The sequence below is a fragment of the Battus philenor genome, unplaced genomic scaffold, assembly GCF_028537555.1.
Source record: "Battus philenor isolate CCGP_79_NKW_IND1 unplaced genomic scaffold, ilBatPhil1.0.hap1 SCAF_4, whole genome shotgun sequence".
NCBI lineage: Eukaryota > Metazoa > Arthropoda > Insecta > Lepidoptera > Papilionidae > Battus > Battus philenor.
The window spans coordinates 10125760-10151813 of NW_027181704.1; the positions used below are offsets into that span (position 1 = coordinate 10125760).

Consider the following 26054-nt stretch of genomic DNA (forward strand, 5'->3'; position numbering starts at 1 on the left):
GAAGCCTATTTTATTGAAATATATGTAATTAACACGTGTCAATTCTTAAGTTTTAACTTAAGAATAATATGAATATGTCTTTAGACAAGAGATATTGTTTATTTGTAAAGAGTATATAGTTGTTACAACTGTATTGGGTTCATAGAATTAAACAAAAGCGGTATTGTTGAAATGATGACGGGAAGAAGGTCTATGGTCGAGCACTTTTACTGGAATCTGTATTTGTGTGGAAGGCGGCGGATTGTGACGGCCGGCGCAGGCGCAAGGGGCGGGCCGCGCCGGAGCAGCGCGGGCGCGGGCGGACCTGTCCGGGCAACGGTGTCGCGAGAACCGCACACGTACTAGCTCTCAGTCCTTTCGCAGCGGCCAACGGTATCGCATGTGCCGCTAGCTGCTACGCAACAAACAAACAGCCACGCGAGGAAACTAACCGTGCAGTGTTATGATGCAAACTTGTGTTGACCGTGCTTGGACGGGGTGAATATTTTAGACTTATAATATAACAAGGATTGAGTGCAGTGCTACGTAGAGCGTAAACATGCCGAAGATATTTTTGATAAAGAAGCGCCTCCATGAGCAGCAACTGGGGCTGCAGGAGGGGCAGGAGTTGCTCGCTAGTAAAGCTGACACGCTCTGCCCCGGCTCGCCTCTCGACGACGGACCTATTGCTCTGTTGTCCAAGAAGGATAAGGAATGCATTGGTAAGTTTCACAGTACATCAGTAATGAGGATGCAATCGTTCCATTCATCGTCTCTGTCATCTTTTCATCTTAATGAACTGCGTCGTTCTTTCGAAGATGGCTCATATATCATACACATTTCCGTATAGTTTCCAGTTGTTACCTTGAAAATAATATTTTGTACTTTCTATATTATTTTTGTATCTACAATTAAAAAAACAAAATAAAAAATTATTATGATTTATGTTATATTTCTATACTTCTAATACAAGGCGCACTATGTTTACTGTAGCGTATCCTTTGGTTTAAATATAACGTTTCATTTATCACTTCCTTCATAACGGCCACTTGTCTGCCAAAAAAAAGGATCTCGCACTTGCCCAGAATCCAGTTCTCGGCGTCTCCGTACCATACGACAAAAATCTACCTGAGATCATGTGGGAGTGGCGTGATCCTTAACTTTTTCGTCATTTGTTACCGAATCCAAAATAAAACGTAAGTTTTATGAAATAGGGATACTTCTCTTTATGATTTGAAAGTATTTTATATGTATTAATAGTATATTGTCTAAATACTTATAACAGTACTTTTGTTGCTATTTGGTTTTATTCGGAAGAAGTAAAATAGAAAAATTGTTTCTTCGATAGCCTGTGTTGAAATAATGTTTCAATAATGCATCATATTATTAGTGATATTTCAAGAGACATTGTGAATAAGGAATGATTTGATTAAGATTCGTCACCGGAGATTTTAACGGTCGCGGGTGGTTACAAAGTGTGAATCATTGAAATAACTGTTGAGTTTTTGCGTGATTCCATCGAATGTTTGCTCTCATCGGTATACTAAAACTTGAACATGTGATTTATGATATGAACTATTTTTGAATACGTAAATTTATTGAGTTTGCATATTATAAAATATGTTCACGTTATAATAATAAAATTGTTTTATAATTAAACAGCACGTTTATCGAAGATCAGTAGCATATTTGCACCAGGGATTCATATGTACATCAACAACACAAACACGGAAGATTTAAGAAACGTTGAGATCGATAGCGAACGGTCGATAGAACGGTCATTTTATGGGGGCGTACATATACGGTCAAGTTGAGAGTCATAGCACGAGACAGGAATTGACCGGATGATGTAGGCAGTGAGGTGTCAATGATTGCGGCACAATGGCTCTGTTTCCGGCAGCCATTGCTACTCGCTTTGTATTTAGGTTAGTCACCGCGATCTCAATTGTCATTTTAAACTAATTGACTTAGCTGTTGTATGCGTATTACGTACAAAGTCCAAATCGGCAACATAAATCTCAATATTTCAAAATAAATATACTGGTTCAGCTAGCTCGTAAAAAAATATCGGACATATTTAATATAGTATTAATTTAAAAAAATATAATATTACGAAAAAATTAAATATGTTTATAAGCTAATAATATTAGTAGAAGTTTTTTAGGAAAATTAAAAAGAATCTAATTTACCGTTACAAGGAGTAAACTGCCCGCATATAGTACGTTATCGCGCATTTTTTTAATGTTTGGGGCGAAAACGTTTATTAGATAGCTACAGGTGAATTACCACCTGTATAGAAAAGGGGTAAAATGATTTGCAGAAGTGCACTAGAACCTTCCATTTGAACTATAAAATCTGCGTAATAATGAATTCATAGATGATTAAAAAGATAAACTTTTATTGTAATTATGACTTTAACTAAGTTTTCAATACAACATAAATGTCATAGAATTTTGAACAGATTTTTTTATGTAAATTAATAAACTTTAAATTGATAAAATATAATTGCCTAATTGTAGACGTATCAATATCCGAACAAAAGATTTCAACGCGTATCTTACCCCGATTTATTCATTATTAATTGTAGTATATTTGTTAACACTTTCAGTGATTTTTAGTATCACTAATTTTCAATATTGAGACTCCTATGATTACATAGGCTATGTAAAGCTACTTAGAAATGATTTAGTATGAGAGTAACTATGGATAATTTTACTTTAGACGACACTTAAGACGGCAAATGTAAAATAATGAAATATTTAATGAAAAACAAAGTTAACGTATTAAATTGTAATCTAGCGTAAGCCAAAATGAAGTATACTTTCGAAAATAATTTACAAAATATACTTTGTGTTTTGAGGAATTAATATTTTATTTAAACGAAGGGATGAAATGTTATTACATTTTTGAACATTACGTCGTCAAGACGCGCTGCTGTTCTTCGGAATAATTCTTCCAAATGACACCGAAGATCTGAACCGTTGCCATTTCTTCTTAAATATTTACTTCAGTGTTTTGTTTTAGGATAAAACATACTATGCTTTTAAGAAGTCTTGATAAAGAAAATCACGAGGCGACAAACTGGACTTCCTGGAGGCAACTCAATATCACCTCTTTGCGCTTTTCACTTTTTTGGGGAACATTTACAAACTCCATGATGCTTGATAATATGTCAATGCATAGGATGGCAAGTGACCCCGTCCTGTTCAAACTTGCTTGACTCGTAAAGCTCTTGAAAGCATCTTGTCACAAAAACTTAGTGAAAAAATACAAGTGAACTTATGATTCACTCTAAGGAAAATAAACCTGCTAATATATTTCTATATGAGTTAAATTAAAAAAAGAATTGCAGTTATTTAAAAAAATATATTACTTAAGTACCGTAATTACCTTTTGCCGTTATATCACTTAGTTAATTACGCAATTATTCATTATAAGTTATAATGTGACTACCTACATGGATTCGAAGAAATTATTGAAATATTTTTCTTAAAGGTTTTTCTAATGAAGCTCTGTTATAACAAAGCAATCTCTTTCATAACTTAATGTAAATAATGAGGAAACTTTTTATACACTTCATAATTAATAATTGCAATAAGGAGTTATTACGTAAAAATTTATTACAATTTGAAATACATATTATTGGTATTTAAAAACATTATTTAACATTTTTAAAAATGCTGAAATCGTATTTACACAAACTTACAAAGTTATGTTTTCTACACCGAAATATTAGGGCATATTTTAATAAGTAACAAATCTAAAGAAACAGTATGTTAAAGAAAATAGTCTTAAATAATTATGGGCGTGGAATATTCTCAAATTATAACGAAACTGGGAGGTATTCGCATTTACGAATTCCGTAGAGTTATGAAGGAAGAACACAAAGTGCGTTTTAGATAGAGCACTCGAGAATTTCTTTTTAGATTCGCTACATATTATTTTCATTACCGACTAGGAAGGCCGCCAAGGTCTTAATTCGCTAGAGCGGTCGCTCATTGGAGCTACCTGGCGCAAAGGCACCCGTGAGGGACTTACTGCTTGACTCGGTTTGGGTTAGCTCGTGCTGGCTTAGAATGAATTTATCATTTTGTCTCAAAGACGCCCGAGAATGCCGAATCTCGACTAGGTCAGTTGCTATTACGTGGCGGGTGTTAGTAAAATAAAAATTTTCTCTACCAGAACTTACACAGTAAGAACATATAAGGAGCATACCAAATTAAGAAAGGATTATCAATTATTAATATATATCCCATAGTTCACATAATATTTATTGTTTTATTCTACGTATAAAAGTTAGATGAACATTTATGTTTAAAACTGTAAGTAATTTTGTATGATATTGTATGTATCAGTTCATAAGAATATAAATTATACTAACAAGTTGATAAATGACAAGTAGCTGACGTAATATTGTTATTTCTTACACGGGCATTAAAATATGTATATAAAATTTGTCATATTAAGTTTAAAAATAGTTACATTTGGAATGATTCCATTGTTAAGACACGCAACGTATAGAAAAATGTGTAATGTTTTGTACGAAAAATTTATTACAGACTTATTATTATATATTTAAAACGATTCGTTGAGGAACACTTACACGTATTTTAAATTTCAATAACACAAGCGTATGCTTGATCTTGGGCAGTTTTTTTGTATTATACCGAGCTACGTATTAAAGTATCAAACTTAATAATTATCATCAGAATATCTTGCGTATCAATATATGGTGTAAAAGGGTCGTGGATGCATAAATAAAATTAATTTTCACCAGCAATTAATGTGTTGTAGCATAAGCAAGAAAGCATTCGTAAACATAACGTTTACCCAAGTTTCGTATTAGTTATATAAATTTGAATATGTATGTTTGCCAATTGTATGCGAACACAGTCCGGGCCTTAATTAGTCTAGGTTATTTATAAACGCTAATTGTTTTATAAAATAGGGAAATAATGAAAAATAGCACTGTAAAAAATAAAATTGACTTTTAGTTTTGAAGGTCAACAATAGTTAGTTATTTTTAAGAAACTGTATTTTGGTATCAAGCAGTAAACTTATCGAGCATTGCCACGTACAAACTTTTTGTACAAAACGAAAAACACATTTTACCATGTAGCCGGCAACGCCATTGTGTCCTTCGTCCATTGTGTTTCAGCTACCTTTTAAGGTTTTGCTTTTTCAATGATCATAAAAAATACTCCGATTGCATTCATAATGGTACTGCAAAACTGTTCTCAGAAAGATTTTATCTCTAACAATGCACTTTATTACCGCTAATTCTCTAGTCAATATAATTGTTTAATTATCTGTACTAAAACAATATTTTACAATACATTTCAAATAATATTTTAAGAAATACTCTACTTACTTTTAATTTGGATTTAGTTGATGAAAAAAATTCCGAAGTGAAGTGGAGAGAGAGAGAGATCACATCTGATATTGCTAAACTCATTAGACTTGCCATTAATTTTTTGCCCGAAGTTGAAAAAGATGCGATACACGTGACGTGCAGGCATTTGTTTCTAGGAATGCTCCCATCGGCACATGTCCCGATAAAAATGTCCGCGTCAAACACCGGTTTTGCAAACAACACTGGAAGTGAATGCGGGTCCAGCCTGTTTTAATAACAAACGCCAATTTTAGTATATACATCTGTCGCTGTTTTAAATAAACATTTATTTACGCGTATTTAAATTAGTTTTTACTAACTATATGTATACTGGGTTATCATGTGCATGCCATGTAGGAGATAAATTCAATGGTATTTTAATTTAGATTTTTATTAATAGTATACGTGCTGTAATTAATTTTAATAACGAATTATCTTTCCATTTTCGTTACAGTATACATATTAAACTTTTATTGCGAAAAATTAATTTAGTTTTAATGAAAAAATAACTATTTATGTGTAATTATTTCCATATAATGAAAACAACAGAATTTCAGTTTGTACTTCTCTGTAAAGCCTTATCTTTTTAATCCTGTTTTAAAAAGGCGAATGGAATACATTGTGTATAGAAAACAGGAAACACACTTTTAAAATTCTTAGAAATGACCGTATTAATCCCTGCGATTGTTTAACCAGGTATATTCGTTTTAAAAGTTTTTGTAACCAATTTACAACAAAATTGTATACAATATTAAAAAAAATTGTCATAAAAAGTTGAAGTATTTTTCATTGTTTATACTGTAATTTGAAACATTAGAAATAAAAATATAATCAGGTCACGTACATCATCACTTATACGGGTATAAACAAGTTTAGTAATAAAAGAGCAGGTCATCTTCTGGTAAACAGGTTCTATAGGTTTGAGCTAAAAGGACTCTTCTCCAACCACAACGTTTCGTAGGTTTAGCTTAATAAGGATTAAGAATAAACTCCGGTTAAACTGTAAGCAACGATTGCTTTAAAATTAAGACTTAAATCAATATGTTTATCTTCAACATAAATTGAAATCGATCAAATCCCAAACTAAATTTTTTAATGAACAATAGTCCTGTGCTTAATTAAATTAAACATGGCATGCGTAAACGGCGTGAGTAAAATATACTTATATTGCCATTCATTACCCATACCCCATTAGCGCAAGTTTCTTACACGTGTCAAAAAAAATTCGTTAGTTGCAACGAACACGATTTTATAGTATTTAAATTCGTCGCGAATAGTTAAATGCATGACAAAATTGTTTGCACGCATGGCTCCACGTGACTGATTTCCTTTACGATTATTTAACATAGTAAACTAAAAATCGATGTAAAGATAATTTACTAAATCATGTTACAATTTTTTTTAAATAAAAAATTAGCATTATTTTATTAGATTTACTCTTACAGGGTAATTGCTTATAAATAAAAAAAGCTTTAAAAGTACAGTATACAAAAATTAATGATTTCAGAAACAATAAGTGATATTATGACAATATAGAAAGAAGGCATTCGAAAAATTCAGATTATTCTATATTAAAATAAAATAATATTTAGTATCTGTCCCTGCGTATTTTAAACAGATTATAAAATAGGTGTACCATACATACCACATATAACCAATCAAACTTTATAAGTAAATAAAAAGTAATCAATTTTTATATAATAAATGTACCATCGTGATATCCGTTATAATCCGTTATTAGGAAGAACCCTTTTATTTTTATCAAAAAGCATTAACAGACACAACAAAACGTTGAGATTAAGTGACCCTCTAAAATGGAATAGAGGCTTTTAGGGATCGTAATCAGCTAAATGCCATATTCTTTTGAGTATTACATTTAAATTAATGAGAATGAATATCGAAATAAAGTAGATTTTTTGAACTAATAAAAGAAAAGGATAACGGATATCGTATTCCGTGTATATTCTTGGTAAGTGACCATTGTATATAATGATTTTTATTTTAACGGAATCATTGAAAAGGCTTTTAAAAAAAAAACTAGTTCTTACTAGGCTAATAACCAAATGTCTGTTAAAAATAATATTAAGATCAAGTATTGAAGCCTCCTGTTTAATTTAATCTATTTTTATTAATAAAAAGTAAAACGTTTTTACAATAAGTAGCAAGGTAGTATAAGTTAAATTAAAATAACGGTAACAAATTTATGAGACCACCACGGTGTTCAGTCTATATGTCGTCAAACCGGAGACGCAGTTTGAAAACAAACCGAATAATCGCCGTCACGGATAGGTATAAGATTTTTTCTCTGTTGGCTAAAAAAATTAGTCGACTATAGCCTTGAACACTTCGCTAAACATATTTGGGTCATTAACCCTGGCCAAATCTGGTTGTGATTCACGCTCCGATCAAAGTGTTCAAAGTTTTTGTAGCCGTTCGTTTAGAGACGAAATATTAAAATCGATGTTTTTTGCAACGCACAAACAGAATCGAGTAATATCCGGAAGACAGCAATTACATTATTAGAAGTTGCTAGGAAAACTTCTAATAAAAATGATACGTTGAAAGAAAGATATTTTTCAATTTTACAGTTACGTAAAATAAAATATTATTTAACCTTGACCTTCGTATCTGTGTTTATCTGTAAATTTAAAATATGTATTATTCACGATGATTTGGTCAATGAAAAAAAATAACCTAAAATACTGGCTACACTACAATTTTCTCTAAGATTTATTCCACATAGTAAAATAATGCTATGAAATTATTTAGTCGTTTAAAATATGAACCCAACATTAAAACGTTCAATATTCACATGGTACGAACACCCATATGCGGGCGGGGCGTACGAGAAATAAATAATTCAGAACAAAAAGTGTCCTTCTGAACGACCTTTCAACCGATCCTTGGCCGCGGCTAGCGTTCGCTCCCGATATACCATGTACTATCGGTATTTATGTCTATAAAGAACTTCAACGGAATTTAATGTGCTCTGTGTCCGAAGCGGTTCTTCATAGCTGTCTTACGTTTTATTTAATGCGTTAAATGTTAACAGCGTCCGATAACCCCGCTCACAAGGACAATATAGTCGCTCCGCGGTCGCAATGTTTCTACTATACAGTTGCTAAGTTCATACTAAGTATGTTGGTCTGGTATTTTTGTACATAAATACTCATTATAATATTTTTACCTGAGACACATAATGAATCAATTTGTATTTATAGGAATAGGTTGAAATACTCTAACGCTTTTTAACCGTTAATAGAATTATTTTCTTGTAATAAATTAGTCAAAATATTTAAATTTTAGCTCTTTAAAATGTAGGTTATGTATATACAACATTAAAAATAAAACAATAGTTTTTATTTTTTACAGTTGATAACCGTATAATCTTGTAAATTATTCTCAATTAAAATTATGACGAAATAATCATTAACCTATTATGTAATTTTTTATAGTAAGCGAATCTCCTATTTGTTTTCTTTTAAGTCCCCCGATGTTGTAACGGTTATTAGAGTAAGTAGCTAATTATTGCCAAAAAGTGATGTAAGCTTGTGGCCAAGTTGTTAACGTTCCATTTCAAGGTTGCATATACTGTTCCTGAACAGGAAACAAAGACTAACTGAATAGATATGGACATGGTAATTACGGGGCCTTGACTTACCGTTTTAGAATAAAATCGCACTATTTAAATAGACCTTGTTAACAATGACTTTGATGTTGGTGTGTTAGGTACGTCAGTATGGTAATTTAAGTGATAATCATTTCGAGTTACTTTTACAATTTATATAATTATAACATTAATGACAATGGCTTTTAACTTTGCAATTGCAAAACGACTTTATAATGAACTAACATAAAAATTCTTTATTAAATGGTGCATGTTTTTGATTATTATACAGTAATTCAAAACTTCTTACGTATAAAATCAAAAATTGTTACATTTATGACTTTTAAAATCATAAATCTACTTAAATTTTATTTTTTACCTACCCATGAAGCAGTCAGATAATGAATATTTTATTTTGGTATTTCTAGTCTGGTTTCTTAATGTCAGGCGCCACGAAACGACTAAACATATTGTATCAATTTAATACGACAGTATGGAGGGAATAAAGTTTTTAAATTTTATTACTTCTAAAACAGTAACAGGTAAAATTGCTCCCTTATCTTATTTAGGCTACAAAAGCCTAAATAAAGCTGAATCATACAGTTGCCTTACAGATTTTGATTTCAAATTCTATATATTAGTAATTAAGAAATGAATAATTAGAATGTTATTCTGCAAATGACTTAGCTATTAATATTTTTTTCACAACATTTTTTTCTCCTGATTATATTATCGCATGTCATATTGTAGGAGATAGTTCAAACCTGTTAAATCTCCGTTTCAAGTCTAAGAAGGAACTATTTTCAATAAAGATAATACTGCTAATGATGCTTGTAGAACTCGAGATAACTTTATACATAACATACAATATCACTAACATTATTTGAAAATTTCGATAAGTTAAGTAACATTGTTATTCACAACAATAAAATCAAAAAATAGAGCAATGTACTAGTTGTTTTTAGATTAAATAATATAGGAAGACACGATTCATCCTCACAGAGTAGAGCAATGTATACGTCTGCCAAACATCACATCAGCATCGATAATTCAGTAAAGGTTTACGGTACAAAATATCTAGTAAATGCATAATACAGTAAACAAACTATATTATATGAACTAAAACGATAGGTGATAGATGAAGATACTATACTATTAGAATTAATATAATAGACTTATTTACGTTAAAACTCGATTTTATTCTTACATGTTATTTAAGCTTCGTTCGGCTACACGACATATCTCTAACGAGTAATTAGTGTTATCGTTTGTATCTTTCCGCAAAAGGCGGGTCGGGTAGTATTCAAGTCAACCATATCAGAGATATACTTAATTTTAAATTCGTGAGCTATTAGCAATAAAATGTCGGGTATTTTCTTTTTTTCCAACACCGGTCGTTATTTATCCACTTAGCTTTGTCTTTTAATTTATTTTGAGATACTTTTTAATTTTTATTAAGATCCGTTGCAGTACATATTTCATATGATATATTTAAAAGTTATTACATTTCAAAACTAATCTAATCATCAAAAGAATCCATAGATGATAATAGGACTTCTTTTATGTACCAAGTACAGAGTAATACAATTATCAAATAGTTAGAGTAAAAATTTATTCTTTAATTTAAAGAAAAAATTTATAGAAATAATTATGCAAATCGTCCAGTAGTAATAGATGATTAAATTTAAAGCATTACTTTAATGTAAAAAATCACAAATTTCCAATTTTTTTCCAATTATTTTAGGTATAAATAAATATATCATTTATCAAATTTATTTAATAAATTCGTTTTTATAAATTTCACGTGTACACGTTAATCGTCCAAACATTTGCGCACTAACAAAACTTCTACCAATTACGTCAGAAGACGTCTAGAGGACAATTCTGAGAAACTATTAAGAAGGTTTTACATACAACGTGTACAAATAAAAATACCAGTAATTTTAAATACCGCTATAAAAATTGTAAACATCCCCAAATGATGTTTGTATCCTTACAATAAGGATTTGGTACAGTACGGTCGAAAAATTCCCAAATTTGATCATTTACTGCCATGCCTGGCTGGGTAGGCGCATACAATTACAAACTCGGTATAAAAAACAGTTCTCAACAATGCAAGCTTCGTCCTTGGGTCCCTAACAAAAGCCGAGAAAGGGCAAAAGAACTCGTTTGGATCAACCTTGGGACTTTCACTTGCTACCTACGCATGTTTTGCTATATCTAATAATTATGTTATATTCTATTCGTATTACTATTTTTGGCTAATTTTTTCATAAATCTAAAATCTTTTGCAAACTGAAATTAATTCGTACATTAAAAACTTTTATAATATTATTATACTAAAAAAGAGAGGAAGTACTTAAGACTAAACCTTGCTGCGTCATTGGTTCGCAGATTTAGGCCGAGATTATTACCGAGTATTCCGACGCGTCAATTATAATAATGTGACACGCACACATACATAAAATAATACATAAGATGTGTACGCGGAGGCGAGTATTACCGTTATGAAGGCACATACCAGTGACGTCAGCGAGGCCTTATGGCTTTGACGCAGTAAGAATACGTTATAAACATATACGACAAAAATTACTATTAGACATTGTTTCTTTTTTAAATCAAAAGACCTTTGATAGGTTGTTTTAAAAATTATGCTGCGAACTACGCGCTTCTTAAATTAATTTAGAACTTGTGTTTTGCAGATCGAGATGTATTCGGAGAAAGCAATGGATCAAGACTGACACAAGAACGTCGCACAAAAGAGCCACGAAGATTTATATCATCTATACTTGGTGGAGATATACCATATGGTAGTCACAGAGGGCACGTTCTTACGCAAGCCGAAAGAAAACAATATTTGCCAGTAGAAGAAAAGAAAACTGACGACAAACCTCTCATTAAAGAAGAGAAAGATCTAGTAGAAAGTGAGCCGCTGGTTTTACCATCTCGAAATTCTCCATCTCCAGAGGCTGTACCATCTCCAGGAATCGATAATAACGTAACATGCCAAAAAGTATCAGTCATTCAAAGAACACCGTCACAGTCACAATTTCGAGATGGTAAGAAAGAGTTATCAGATGTTACTCTGCCACCAACATTGCCTACCCCCGAACCTGAACAGGACCAGCCAATTGATTACGCTATTGCAAAGAAACGTGGTGAAACCGAAGATGAGGAAACCGAAAAAAAGATCAGAGAGCAGAGAAGAACTAGCAGTTCCAAAATTGCTAACGGTATCTTGGCTAGACCTGTATTGGTTCTGCGTAATTGTCCAGGTAACAAATTGCCAGGAATTATTAGTGCCGCCGCCGGACATGGAAGGTCAACTGGTGGTAGCGGAACTAATTCTAACTCACAAAATAGCGGAGGATCAGGAAACTTTAGTTCTGGTGCGGGAAGCACAGCTCCTAGTTCAGGTGGAGGCGGAGCGCTTGGAGGAGGATCGGGAAGTGGTGGCAATGGCCGCGATGGCAGATCTAACTATGGACCCAATAGTCCGCCAACCGGCAGCCTTCCCCCGTTTTACGAAACTCTAGGACCATCAACTAAAAGTGGTCAAAATTCGTTTAACGCCAACAGCAATTTCTCAAACGAGTTCAATATGATGAATGGATTTAATATGGAATGTGAAAATAATGAAAATGCTACTAACTTCCCCGAACAGGGTAAACAATATTCATTAATGCAAAATGCTCATTATGGCCTGGCTTTAAAAGACGAAGAAATTGACTATGAAAATAAACTAGAAAATTTAGGCGCAATTGGTAATTACGGAAGTAATTTTGATGTTTCCATGGTTGTAGATATGGGTGAAGATGTAATAGATAATATACAATTTTCAACTACTTTATCATTCACTGGGTCTAACGAAGGAATTTTAGGTAATTTATCGGATTCCACCGAAGATTTTGCAAATTTATTAAACCACCATGTTGAATCTATTACTGACTCTGAAATAAGAGAAACATCATCGATAACACCAGACTCCGTGCACAATCCAGTAGATATTGAGTCACTGGCTGAACATGTAAGTAGACAATATTATGAAAAAGCAAACTACTTAGCATTTGCGAGCCAAGAACAAAATTCTTCCTATAACTTTGCTAAAGAACGCTCGGACCTACTAATAAATTTAAATCCAGCACTACTACAACATAATGAAGGTCAAATGCAACAACTTCAGATCCATGTCCAACTTCAACAAAGGCAACAGATACTTTCTCCTGGTTTCCCCTTCGCTAGTCACTCTTTGGAACTTGACTCACCAACGGGAGCGTCGCTACCATCACCGGGCGGCAACAACTCCTTGGACGGGAACAGTCACATCGAAAATTCATCATTCAGTCCTGCAGCTGCTGTAAGTCTCAAGAAAGGCTCTGTCGCCGATAGCAAAATTCAAATCTTGCAACAAAGGGTAAGCATTCATTGATTTTAAGGCGAAGCTTTTACTTTTATTTTCAATGTCATCTTTTTATTTTGAGTTACGTTAATGACATTGAAGTTTAAGTTAAAAACAACCGTTACTCTATAACGCTGAGCCTTAGTCAACCTATGCTTGTACCTATTGCGATTTTTACTATTTAACATGTGTACTATTATCTATTAAAATATATCGTTTACAATCAATACTATAACATTATACCTTACTTATATTTACTTAAATAATTGATTAAGCTCAGCTTTATCAAGTTATTTCATTTCATTTCATTTTTAATATTTATATTATTTGATTCTTATAAGAACAATAAATAAAATTGTGTTTGTATTGTTACAGTTGGGTTTACCGGCAGAGCTCCCACTCGAATTTATTAATGGTGGCCACGGTGTTAAAAATCCTCTAGCTACCGAAGCTAATGCCAGACAAAGAGAAGAAGAGAAAAATAAACAAGTTTTAGTAAGCGAAGACGATCCTACAAAGTTTATATGCAGGGTTTGCTCGAAGAACTTCAGCTTACAGAGGCTCTTGAACCGTCATATGAAATGCCACTCGGATGTGAAGAGATACCTCTGCACTTTCTGCGGCAAGGGATTCAATGACACATTCGATCTCAAACGACACACCAGAACACACACAGGTGTTCGTCCTTACAAATGCAACCTCTGTGAAAAATCATTCACACAAAGGTGTTCGCTGGAATCTCATTGTTTAAAAGTACACGGCGTACAACATACGTATGCATACAAGGAAAGAAGGACTAAGGTAATTACTTTACACTTTACTGTTCAAAATATAAGCAGCCACGAATAAATTTCTTTAAAACTTTTTACTCATTATGTCTACAGTTACCTTATAAAACTCCACACACGACGATAATCAATTTAATTATTCTATTTACAGATGTACGTATGCGAGGAATGCGGCCACACTACTTCAGAACCAGAAGAACATTACATGCACCTGAAAAAACAACATCCTTATTCTCCTGCCTTACTAAAGTTTTACGACAAACGACATTTTAAATTTACAAATGCATCATTCGCCAATCAACTACTAGGACAGCTACCAATGCCAGTCCACAATTGATTGTTTAACAACATATGTATGAAGAATAATACACAAAAAAAATCTCACGATTTTTATTTTAACGTCTCTAGGTACTTAATAATTTATTAAATGTTTATTCCAATCATTTGGATATGAGACAATAAACGGTATTACGCATTGATTAAAACGAATTTATTCCGTCCGTTCTAATGTGAACCACTTTAAAAAATAAACAAAGGGCTAAAAAATTCCCAGTGCTTAATAAAATCAACTTGCACAAAACTACTTTTAGTTATGTAAATTATTAAAATTGTCTTCCAAACTAAATATAAACATTCCGCATTTGTAACAATTTGAATTGATTTGTGGAACTCAAATTTTTTGAAGTTCTCAAAAAATACCTTTTTTTATCAGTCAACGAAAAATCTAAGTGGCCTTATCATTAGGCTACGTTTCCACTAGAGATGTGCTAAGCGAGGGGATTTGTTGAGAACCAATAGAATCATTCTATATACATAGCCTCGCTTGGGTGGAATCGCAGCCTCAGGCATGACTGCAATTAAAAAATCAAAGTATCGGGTATTATGTGCAATCTTTGGTGATGGTACGGGATTATCTCTAAGTGTAGCTTTTAATGTAGACATATTGATAGTTTAAGACATTAGATTAATTTCAAGTTATTAAAAACATTAGAGTTAGCTTCATTTTAAATCAGTGTTAGACTGCGTTGGATGTTAACAGAATGGTGCTAAGGGCAAGTAATCGCTGACTTGAAATGAAGCAGATATGAATCGGATGACACTTCTTGTCCGGTTCATAAGCTAACTGCATCAGGCATTTCCTTTAGGCTTGATGAAAAATTAACTCCACATTAAGGAATCTCTTTCCTCGATTTAGTGATACTAGATTCTAATTGTCTCTCAATATATTAACACAAATAATGTCACAATTTTTATGTGTTATGTACTTAATGTTATGTTTGTTCTTTGTTGGTACTTAATATGATGTAATTAAAAAGACGGTGATCGCCTTGACAGGTTCACTAAATGTCGTACCAAGTTTAAATGCATTTTTAGAAGTATTTATATTATTTAAATTATGTAATTGATCGGTTACAGTTTGTGCTGTGAGTGCGTGTGAGAATTACTCGTGTAATTAAGTTATTTAATGATGAATTGATTGTTAAAATATTATTCTTAAACGAGATTGAAGGTGAAGCGCTTCCGCGAAATTAAATATTTAAGAAAATTAAGATGCTCAATTTTTGGTACATTTGCGCTTTCACAGCGAAGCTTGTGGATGAATTATATTATACTGTATATATGTCTAAATTTAGTAAATAGTAGTAAAAATTGAAGAAGTAAATTTGTCTACGTTTGTTAGTAGTACCTAATTAGTGTTACGAGATTCTAAAAATTAATGAATTGTTAATGTATTTTGTACAATTGGATATGAACTCATATGTCTGAAAATTGGTTTATTGATTATTAAATAATGTAGCGCCGTGTCTCGAACATAACTAAATACTTGTCAGTCGCATTTACTAGCATTTTCATACAGTTTTCAAAGTTAAGGTACATATTTTTAGACACAAACACTTTGTTACTCTATACTGATAAGCAATATATCATGATTAAACATTACTCTATTGTTTTATTATAAAGTAAGAAAAAAAAGGCTTTATTCATGAAATTCCTTTTCTTAAATTATCCTATATCTAAATCAAACCTTCAAAGAAGCTGGTTAATGTACTCTATTATTGCGTCCAATAGGCATTTCTTTTCTGGCTTACTTGAAAACAAGGAGGTTTTGTTTTTTAGCTTTTATGGTGTTTAAGAACAATAACTATCATGTCTGTCTTGTTGGTTAGATTATTACTTTTTCTCGGTTATTCTTATTTCTTCTCAAACATCACATTTCAAAATTTCCTTGTCGAATCATAAATAACACAATAATAACAATTTTTGAATACTGAATACTTGATTAAAAAATATTATCTAAATTCGAATCTCCAATGTTTGATGAAAATAAAATATACACTTTTCCGAATTTCGTTAATTTTAAATATTTATGAAGTGGACTCCAAAAATATGCAGTTGGAGTTATCGTCTTGTCAAATTTAAAAATAATAAAAAAGTTCGTTCATCATTCCATTAAACTATTTAATGAAATTAACACCACATAAAAGCCTGAAGCACGTAAAACTTTAGTGAAAAACGAAATATTTATTGTATCCAGCACGAAGACGTAACCTTTCTTAGTTCAGACTTAAATCAGAATTCGAATTATGTCACCTATTTGGGAAAAGACCCTCATAAATCCTAATCATCCTAACAGGCATTCTTTAGAAATATTTTATTCGTTCATGCTATAGAAAACCATGGAAAGTTTGTTATCAAATCCGCGAGGATCATTCTAGTTTACATTAGTATTAGTAGTAACTTTTATTATAGTATATAAATGGTTATGTAAAATAAGTCAATACTAGTATATAATCGACGTTAGTTGATTATTTACGAGCCTTTTACTTTGATTAACTTAGATTGAATGATTAACCATTAAGTTTTGGTGAATTAAAAACAAATTATCCAAATTGATAACAAAATAAATTGATTTTAATTCTCTGGTGACTTAATAATTTGGAATGGTAATTGTTACGAATAAATAATACACGACATCGATATTTGACGTTTTTTGGTATCTATCATTTAGTTCAGATTGATTTATGACGATGGTACCTAATTCGCCTCTTGTTGAAGAATACTCCAGAAAATTAGAAAGTAAACTCGTGTGGATATTCAAGTTCGCTGGTTACCTCAGATTCGCGACAAAAAATGGAGAACTTGTACGCAAAAAAGCATCCACAAGTGTATTACGATGTTTCATCACAGCACTTTTATGCAATTCTTCGGCAGTATATGTGCTTTATATCACTTATGTAAAAGCGGACTACTTAATACTCTCCGAAGTAGGAACCGTTATCTTATTTGCCGTGCTTCAGACTTGTGTACTTATAAACATAGCTGGACCAAATAGAAATTCTGGTTTAATACTTCTTAAGCATTGCATAAAAATTGACACAATTTTAGGCGGTAATGAAACTAAATTTATGAGAGAAGTTGTTTATAAAACATACGCTTTTTTTACGATGATCATTACCGTATATCAAACAATAATAGGTATATTGGTGTTACTTGCCTATGAAACAACATTCGTTGTTTATGTGGTCGGTACAATTTACTTTACGCTCCTGTTTTTAATTTTCAATGATTACTGTTTTTTACTGACATTTTACGTTTTTCTTGCGTTGAGAGTCCATTACCTGAACGTAGCAATCATCAAGAGAACTGGCCTTAGCGCTGAAGTTTTTCCAAAGCAATTTCTCTTTAACGGAATACTGTGGAGAGAAGAATTTGACGATTTAGTCACTTTTCATAGTTTTGCGGCTACTGAAGAGTATGTGGAGGCATTTAAAATGATTTTCAAATTACTTCGTCAAGTAGAAAAATGTTTTCGATTTACGGTACGTTATTTATTTACATTATTAAGTTAACTTTTATGTAGTCTGTTGTAGTGTACGCGAATTGCTTGCCACCGCCTATATATCGTAAACATAGAAGAGGAGGAAGGAGAACGGCGATTCACAAAACGCACAGGAGATATTTGAGAGCACTGTAACTACCTCCGCCGCACACCGAAACCCAGATAGTGACTACCACTTACGCAAACTATGATAATAAATTGATTTAATTCATTGCAGATATTTATGGGTATGAGTTCCGTTATAATCGGCAACTTTTTAGGTGTTCCCGCCATTATTGATCTTAAAAACGGTTATAAGGTTAGTACATTTTTTTATATTTGACCATTCAAAACTCGGTGATTCTATTAATGCCAACAAGTTAACTGTCACTGCATAGAAAGAAGGAAAATTTTAAGGCATTTAAAAACTATAAAGCCATTTGGCAAAATACTAACTTGTCACAAACGTTCAAAATATATATCAAATAATGCCTATCATTAACATCATCATTCCAACTAAAGGCCGAACACTGTAGCACATTGGTCTCCCCATAGATTTCAATAGGAGCGGTTTTTTTTTAAATACACATATAATCATCAAAATCATATCAGCCGCAGAATGTGCAGTGATATAGATGTAGGAATAGGCCGCACCTAAATATTGTGTTTCTAAGGCAAGGTCATCCGTCCATGTTATGAGTGGACATAGTATACTGAGCAAGTCGGTCTGAAGTAGAGACCTCGTCTCCTTAGTTAGGTCCTTAGGGCCCAAGCGCCCACCGCCAGTTCGACTCGACAATTCGCCTGACTGTTGTCTCTCGTATATATGTAAGAAATTAAAAGTATTTTTATAATTTCAGGATTTTAGTGCCTTGCGATTGGTGTGTGTAATTAGCTGGATCATTCTTGGATGGATGTATGAATCTTTCGTCAGCCAACAAATCGATTTATTTTGTCGTCAAATAGACAAAACTAAACTGTTATGCACGTATGTTCAGTTAAAACCGAGTAGCAGTGGTACGAATATCGATATATTTTGATTATACTGGTATATTACAACTATCAAAAAATATCTGTTATAACCTTGATATAATTATAATAGTATAAACTTTTTCCTCTAAAGTAAAAAATCTGATGCCCCTCGCATTTTAGCAACCACATTTTATTGCCAAGACACATAATAGTCTTAGCTAGGAGCCTGCACTTAATCTCACTTACCCAAAATTTGATTGCCTTAATAATTTATCGAAACTAATTAATTTTAGGTTATTTCACTGTACAAATATCAAATAAGCATTGGCTTTTCCTTTATGCATATTGGGAACGATTTTTCGCTTTTGGGCGGCTAATGGGAAAGTACCGAAAATTGTTTTGTGATGGTCGTTTCACTTACTTCTACGTAATTAACAATTACTACCTATGTTATTTCGTAATGAAAAGTAAAGTCTAATAGATTCAGGCGTTTCCTCTAGAAAGTCCATCCTAACTAAGAAAGGGACTAACATTTAGCTACTTCCGCTATACAGCGGTAGTCGTGCAATGAAGTGCACCGCCCGCTAGCCCGCTGATAAATGCGCGTGCGGTAAACAAATGCGGTAACAATGCGAAACACAATTACCACCGTTAATCTACTCAACACGTGTTTCACCCCTCCACGGGGCATCCTCAGGATATGTTAGACCGAAATCGGCCCCGTGGAAGGGTGAAACACGTGTATAGATGTAAGGCCGGTTTAAAACGAATTAAACCAATCAGTTTAAAACGAAAAAAACCGTTTAAAACCGAAAAAACCCATTTTTTTCGATTTTTAACGTTTAGTGTTGACGACTATGTTTTTCTTAAATATAAACACATTATCTATTCCAAGCGTAGATATTACCTAGCTAAGTTGAAAAACTATTACCTAGTTAACTATATTGGTTATTTTGAAAAGATTTATCAATCAGTTTCATTCGGTTTAAAACCAAACTCACACACTTGCACTTCTCACGCGGAGAGACTTCAAGATCCAACGTTGCCAGCTCGCCTACTCCACACCACACACACACATACATAGCGTGTTGCGTGCGGACATGTCAGTGTTGCCAGTATTGTAAAAAAATGTACAAATTTGGATTCAATATAAAGGTACTCGTACCAAATATGCCAAACATTACTAAATAACTAAAATGTAATGAGCTGTTATAAAATTAAATTACTAGGTACCCGACTTTTTCTTGAAAGTAATAAAAAACTGGCTAATCTTACACAGTCCACTCGACAACATGATGATCATACAGTCAAGAAAGTCATGAAAATTTATGAGGCGCCACTATCTTTGTAAAACTGACTGACATTTCTGTCCTAAAATTAAATATGGCAACACTTTATTTCCTTTCATGACTTTCTTGACAGACTGTAACTGGCCTGCCTACCTACCTTGTGACGTTATCAGGGTAAAAGGACTTTATTGTCGATTTTGAGATGTCAGTATTTTCGAATTCTACACGTGATTCTCCATTGAATCATGTACTTTTCAATACACATTGTATTAGCGACAACAAGGTCCCTTCGCTCTGATAACGTCACATTTAATAAGATACTACTACAAATAGGTTATAAAGTTGTAAACAAGTGCCCAAGCTATAAAATAATTATGTTTGTTAAGTCTTTAATTTAAACCTGTATTTAAGCGAGATGATCTAAGGCGTCGTCGGCGTCGAGGGGATCTGCAGCGTATTGTCGATAATGATGTATAAAAACACTGTTCTTATATTTTAGTAGGCGAGTTTTAAACCGCTTTTGGTTTTAAACGTTTTAAATCGGCTTTTTTACATCTATAAACACGTGTATACATCAGTATCTATAACTATATATTAAAAAAAGATATAGCTAAATATTGAAAAAATTAAAATAAAAATCCTACTTTTAAAACATTATAGAGTTCACCGGGATTATTTTTGTTATAAAATCATTTTTTTGCATTATACGCTTAAAATAAATAAATTTACGGACATGCAATGCTTATTATAAATATTAGTAAAGTAAATATATAATTAATAATAATTTTTTTTTTCAGATGATATTTTGAAACTCACAGGAAGTATTTTACACACGTTGGAGATTCGTGAAACACAGCTCACAGTCTATGGCATGTACTTTTTCAACACCAGCCTAGTGCTTCGGACCGCAGCGTCCATTTTTGTGTACATCACAGTACAGCTACAAGTTTTAATATTCGTATAAAAACAAAGAAAGAAATTCGGAATAACTAGCTACAAACATAATAAAAATAGAATGCCTTTGTCAACGTTTCTTCAAATTATTTGCGTTATCGTCAACATTTCAACCGCACGACTTCCACTACTGGATATAGGCTTTCTCCATAGATTACTCGTCGTTTACCGTGATGTCCCTCGCGCATAGAATAGTCCCCAACTTTTCCTTTGGTTGCCGAAAGAAACGGCTACAGCAAAACTATTTACGGAAGATGGCAGCAGTATCTTTCAAAGATATTTAATACAAAAAACTGCGTTTGCCGACCCGCACGCCGATGCCGGACACTCATTTATTTATAAAGGTAATTTGCAAAATTCGGTTTAGTTATAATTTAAATATCAAAACAGAAATGGTGTAACGTTTATGTTAATATTAGTTAATATTCTAAAAATATTTCTATTGTTAAATTAGTACAATAATTGAGGAGTATTTTTATTAAAAATTAAACAAGGTCTAAATTCTTTATCATTATTAGCCTTGTAATAAGAAATAAATATAAACCTCTAAAATTGCTAAAGTCTTAAATGATTCATAGATAAATTAACTGTTACATAACACGCACGAGGTGATATACACAACGTTGAAAATTCGTTTATTTGTTCCTCGGTGTAGGTATTTAGAGTAAATTAATGTATTTCAAGAACATATGGCACAGTTGTTGTTACGAATTATATTTATCCAATGAATTATACATGGTTTAATTTTGTAATTAAAACCTTACTCATAATATAACAGATATGCGTTAACCGAGTGATAAATCCGGAATGCTACTGAAATTATAATTGTTTAAAGTTAAAAAAAAACGGTTTACGAACGCATCTAGCAACCAAGGGACGTAAATAGCTGTTATAATGTATGTAATAAATATCTTGAAGCTTAAATACGGTACGTAATTTCAAGTAACATAAAATATCGGAAATCCTGAATCTTAAATATCTGTTACATTGAACTCAAGTCGCGTAAATAAAGAAGAACAAAAATATATCAGTACATTGTGATTTAATTATTCTTTAATTGTATAAAATCAGATATGAGAAGAACCGTAGATGAACGAAGGTGTAGGATACCTATAGATATCACTTTGGATTATCAAATTGAAGTGTCAGTGAGTAGGCCATACAAGGCGCAAAACTGATAACCGCTGTGACTTAAATGTTTTGAAGTGGAGACAACGGTCGGGCAAACGAAGCACAAGACTTCTGCCAACAATGTAGATAGACGAATTTATCGAAAGACGCTAGATGCAGGCCTCTTCCAACCGGTCCTCCTTCTGAAGTGACGATGACTACATGTAATTGACGTTATTCCCTTGTTAAAGTTAAATAAAATGATGAAAGCGTGTTAAATAAAATGATGACAAACATTTTTAACTTAATTCTCTAGCAATAAATAAAATACTTTTAAAATCGATTACAAAATTGCTTTAGTACAGATAAAAGTTTATATATAAATCATACTAACACAGAATTAGTTTTTGTTAAGTGATTATTAACCAAAAACATTTACTGCTGCTTCCATCTTTAATTATACACCAAGTCAGCTTACTAGGGCCGTCAAATAAATAACCAGGCTATGATATTATTCCATCTTCTCCTCGTTTCAGCCCATAGACACTTACTGCAAGGCATAGGCCTCCCCAAAATATATCCATGGTTGGATAAACAATCATCGCTACGCTTGACAAGCGAATTGGCGATCGTCTTCTGCGTATACCGTAATACCATAAGTATTACGGTATACGCAGAAGACGGTGCTACCACAGTCCTCTGGAAACTTGTTTGTGAGCTGTAGCAATCCCGTATCATCACTACATACAATGTGAATAATAAAATATTGTATTCAGGGAATCAAATCCGTGACCTATAATCGAATCTGTCCCCTAACGCTAGACGATCACTGCTCTAATAACTAGTGTAAAATATAAATTTAATAGTAAAATTTCAGTACACTTAATATTTTCTTATTAATTTTTATGCACTTTTCATTGATAGCATGTTTATATATCTTTTAAAATCGAATTATTCCAATGATTCTTTTTAATAAATTTATTGTTCAAGGGCATTGCATTTAAAAATAAGTCTACTTACTAACACATCATCGAGAATGTTCGTAACAAAAAAGATTGTGACAAAAACAACACTCCAACAAAAATTTAAAAATCCATAACATGTTAGAACGGAGTTCGCTATTATTTACAAAGTTTCGTGCGCAATAGCATATTAGTTCAGGTGTTTTATTAACACACATATTCGACCAGAAAACCTGTATATATAAAACGTACTAGTAAATCTTTTCAGTATTCTACATTAACATTCAGTGAGTTGAGTTACAAAAGTAATAATGAAGGGTTACCTTTATATTTTCGTTATTCTTGTGGTATTTGCTTGCGTGGTAAGATTTTTAAATCAAATTTCTCTAAATAGATAAACAGAATCGTCACCCAGCAGTAAGCAATTATCCATATAACCTTTATATTATATAAAAATAAAAGTAAAATTATTTTAAAGAAATTTACAAAATGCGTATTAGTCTATTAGAAACCTCATTATTCTTTTAAAATAAGAAACCTATGGTTTATGATACAATTGTAAAGCGAAAATATTTATAGGAAACAGCAAATCTTTAATAAGTCTCTTTTTTGCCAAGATTTAAAAAAAAACATTTTCAACCAGAGTCTCGATCTAAATTTTTATTAAACCATATTATAAACGTAAACCTAATTATAAACTTCTAAGGATATGACGATTTTTTTCCCGTAAAGGTTGAAAAGCCTTAAAAAACCTTTCTTATTTTTTAACTTCTCTGTTTTTCGTTAAATTCAAAGCGTATACTTATATAATACATATAATACATAACATAACATCTAGATGTTATGTTATCTATGATAAAACTTAATTGAATTACATATTTCGCTTCGAACTGTTTTTTGTCAATATGAGCTGCAGCATTTCAGCTCCTTTTTACATCTATACGTCTATTCAATACTAAATCTCTCGATAGGAATACTATGAACCTAAGTTATGTAAAGTAAAACGTTGATTTTCTTAACGAAACCAATTTTTTATTACTTATGATGTTTCATAACTTTTATACTTAAAAATTTCCAAGTAAATTTTAATGTTACATCTTCTTTATTCGTCTGCACAGAATTTTAATGAATAATCTGTTATTTAATTTAAATATTTACTTGTTTCAGTTCGCTATGCCCGGAGATCGTAAGTATAATTAAAATTATTTATCACACATGCAAGAAAACCGTTAAAAAATACTTTAACTAAAGTTCCAAATTTTATATGCATCTAGGCTTACATATTTTTAAAATGCGCGTAAATATCTGTGTATTATGTTGTTAATGAAACAAAACTATTTATCTCATATAAATTATATTTTAATTAAAAGTGAATAATTTTGCACCGAAAAACATATATCCCAAACCACCGTTACATGTAATATAAACCTTTATATATTTCATTGGTATTATAGGAATTATGAATAAGCCTCCATATGCAATATTCATAGATCGAATAAATTGAAGAAATTACGTATCATTATGTGACTTCTACAAAATTCTTGCTGTTTTAGCTGAAAAAAAAGATACTCCTTCACCTGCACCGCCAACGCCAAAAAAGACGCCAGGCGCACTAGAATGTTACGAAAATGGCATGAAACAACTTTTTCAAGGTTAGTTTCAAAATAAGAAAACAGAAACCCGGACTATGTATATTATCGACGAAAAACCTCAAGCGTTAACTTTCTTAACCTATGTCTTTTAAGATAAGAAAAAGCAAGCATGTTTATAAGCAAAATGACGTTACATATTGTTCCTTTAAATCTATGAATTCAGTAGACTCAACTTGATGTCCGCTACTGTGGCACTATCGGAAAACAAGATGATTACTCAGTGGTGTAATAGTGTAAATATATATAGTTTATTTATCACCAAAAAGCTTTAAAGTTTTAATACACCTATTTCTAATCATCTGGCAATACGCATTCTACAGGGACAGACAGTAAGCCATAACTTATTTTAATAGGTAGTAATCCAAATTATGAAAACGCTTTTTAAAATATTATGATTAATTTATTTTTTATTTCTGAAGCCATTGATTTTTGATGGCATTTACTATAGATTATTTGACAATATATGAGCTTTACATTCACCACTTCATAGCTTTTACAACTATAACCAATCTCTCTGTAAGTATATCCTTCAGACAAATCTTAACCAAAAGCTGAAAATAACACTTTTATCTGATAGTGTTGGAAAAAGTAACGGACCGGTCTCTTTGTTTCGTTAATCCTCCTCTTTCTCAAATACAACGTAGTAAACTGTAATACAAATTTTATGTTGCAGGTAATTTCTTTTAAATAAACAATAGAGCAGAGCTGATAAAATGAAAAGACAACAATAACGGTAATAAATGGCTTATAGAAAGTGTAGTGTTTCTTTGACCTAACCCAAATGGTTTTGTTTAGTCAAAAGGTAAAAATAATAAAAATTCAGGGTAAGACAGTTTAAAATGACAGTTTATTTATCGGTAGACAACATATTTTTTTTACGAAATTTTGGTATTTTAAAAAATATTTCATATATTTCAACAATCGTTGTTTCAAAATATCTATTTACTAATATAGCTTAGTTTGTGCCAAATGTATTACTGCACTGTGAAATACACTTGTCATATATTTTTTTACTACATTAAAATCGATAAATGTCTTAATATTTCTCACTGGACCAAGCATCTTTTCCGCGCTTAATATTTCTATGTCACTATTATCCTAAAGTGGCACCTTAAGGTAACAATACCTAA

General features: G+C 32.1%; 2 protein-coding genes and 1 long non-coding RNA gene across 4 annotated transcripts; all 3 read left to right on the forward strand.

Annotated features, from left to right (window-relative positions):
* Positions 1 to 323: 323 nt before the first annotated feature.
* On the forward strand, positions 324 to 16090 carry ovo (transcriptional regulator ovo). 2 transcript variants are annotated; one of them, XM_068771437.1, is made up of 4 exons: positions 324 to 701; positions 11681 to 13392; positions 13753 to 14178; positions 14317 to 16090. In XM_068771437.1, exons 1-4 carry the CDS (start codon positions 539 to 541, stop codon positions 14500 to 14502), a joined length of 2487 nt encoding a protein of 828 aa, XP_068627538.1. In that variant the 5' UTR covers positions 324 to 538; the 3' UTR covers positions 14503 to 16090. The 2 variants fall into 2 exon arrangements, with proteins under 2 accessions (XP_068627538.1, XP_068627539.1); XM_068771438.1 differs by having other exon boundaries at positions 11681 to 13335.
* A 1104-nt stretch (positions 16091 to 17194) lies between these two features.
* Positions 17195 to 21322, forward strand: LOC137928976 (uncharacterized). Its single transcript, XM_068771984.1, has 4 exons — positions 17195 to 17986; positions 18224 to 18304; positions 18846 to 19002; positions 21044 to 21322. Exons 1-4 carry the CDS (start codon positions 17195 to 17197, stop codon positions 21208 to 21210), a joined length of 1197 nt encoding a protein of 398 aa, XP_068628085.1. The 3' UTR covers positions 21211 to 21322.
* A 2225-nt stretch (positions 21323 to 23547) lies between these two features.
* On the forward strand, positions 23548 to 25801 carry LOC137928689 (uncharacterized). The gene is made up of 4 exons (XR_011108659.1): positions 23548 to 23634; positions 24440 to 24458; positions 24826 to 24924; positions 25598 to 25801. It is a non-coding gene; the product is annotated as an uncharacterized lncRNA (long non-coding RNA).
* The last annotated feature ends 253 nt before the right edge of the window (positions 25802 to 26054 follow it).

Excerpts from the sequence above, each read along its gene's own strand:
- ovo (XM_068771437.1), top strand. The coding sequence starts at position 539 with ATGCCGAAGATATTTTTGATAAAGAAGCGCCTCCATGAGCAGCAACTG. Across the intron at positions 702-11,680 it reads GAAGGATAAGGAATGCATTG|ATCGAGATGTATTCGGAGAA; the intron begins GTAAGTTTCACA and ends TGTGTTTTGCAG. Across the intron at positions 13,393-13,752 it reads TTCAAATCTTGCAACAAAGG|TTGGGTTTACCGGCAGAGCT; the intron begins GTAAGCATTCAT and ends GTATTGTTACAG.
- LOC137928976 (XM_068771984.1), top strand. The coding sequence starts at position 17,195 with ATGGTACCTAATTCGCCTCTTGTTGAAGAATACTCCAGAAAATTAGAA. Across the intron at positions 18,305-18,845 it reads ATCTTAAAAACGGTTATAAG|GATTTTAGTGCCTTGCGATT; the intron begins GTTAGTACATTT and ends TTATAATTTCAG. Across the intron at positions 19,003-21,043 it reads GTTAAAACCGAGTAGCAGTG|ATGATATTTTGAAACTCACA; the intron begins GTACGAATATCG and ends TTTTTTTTTCAG.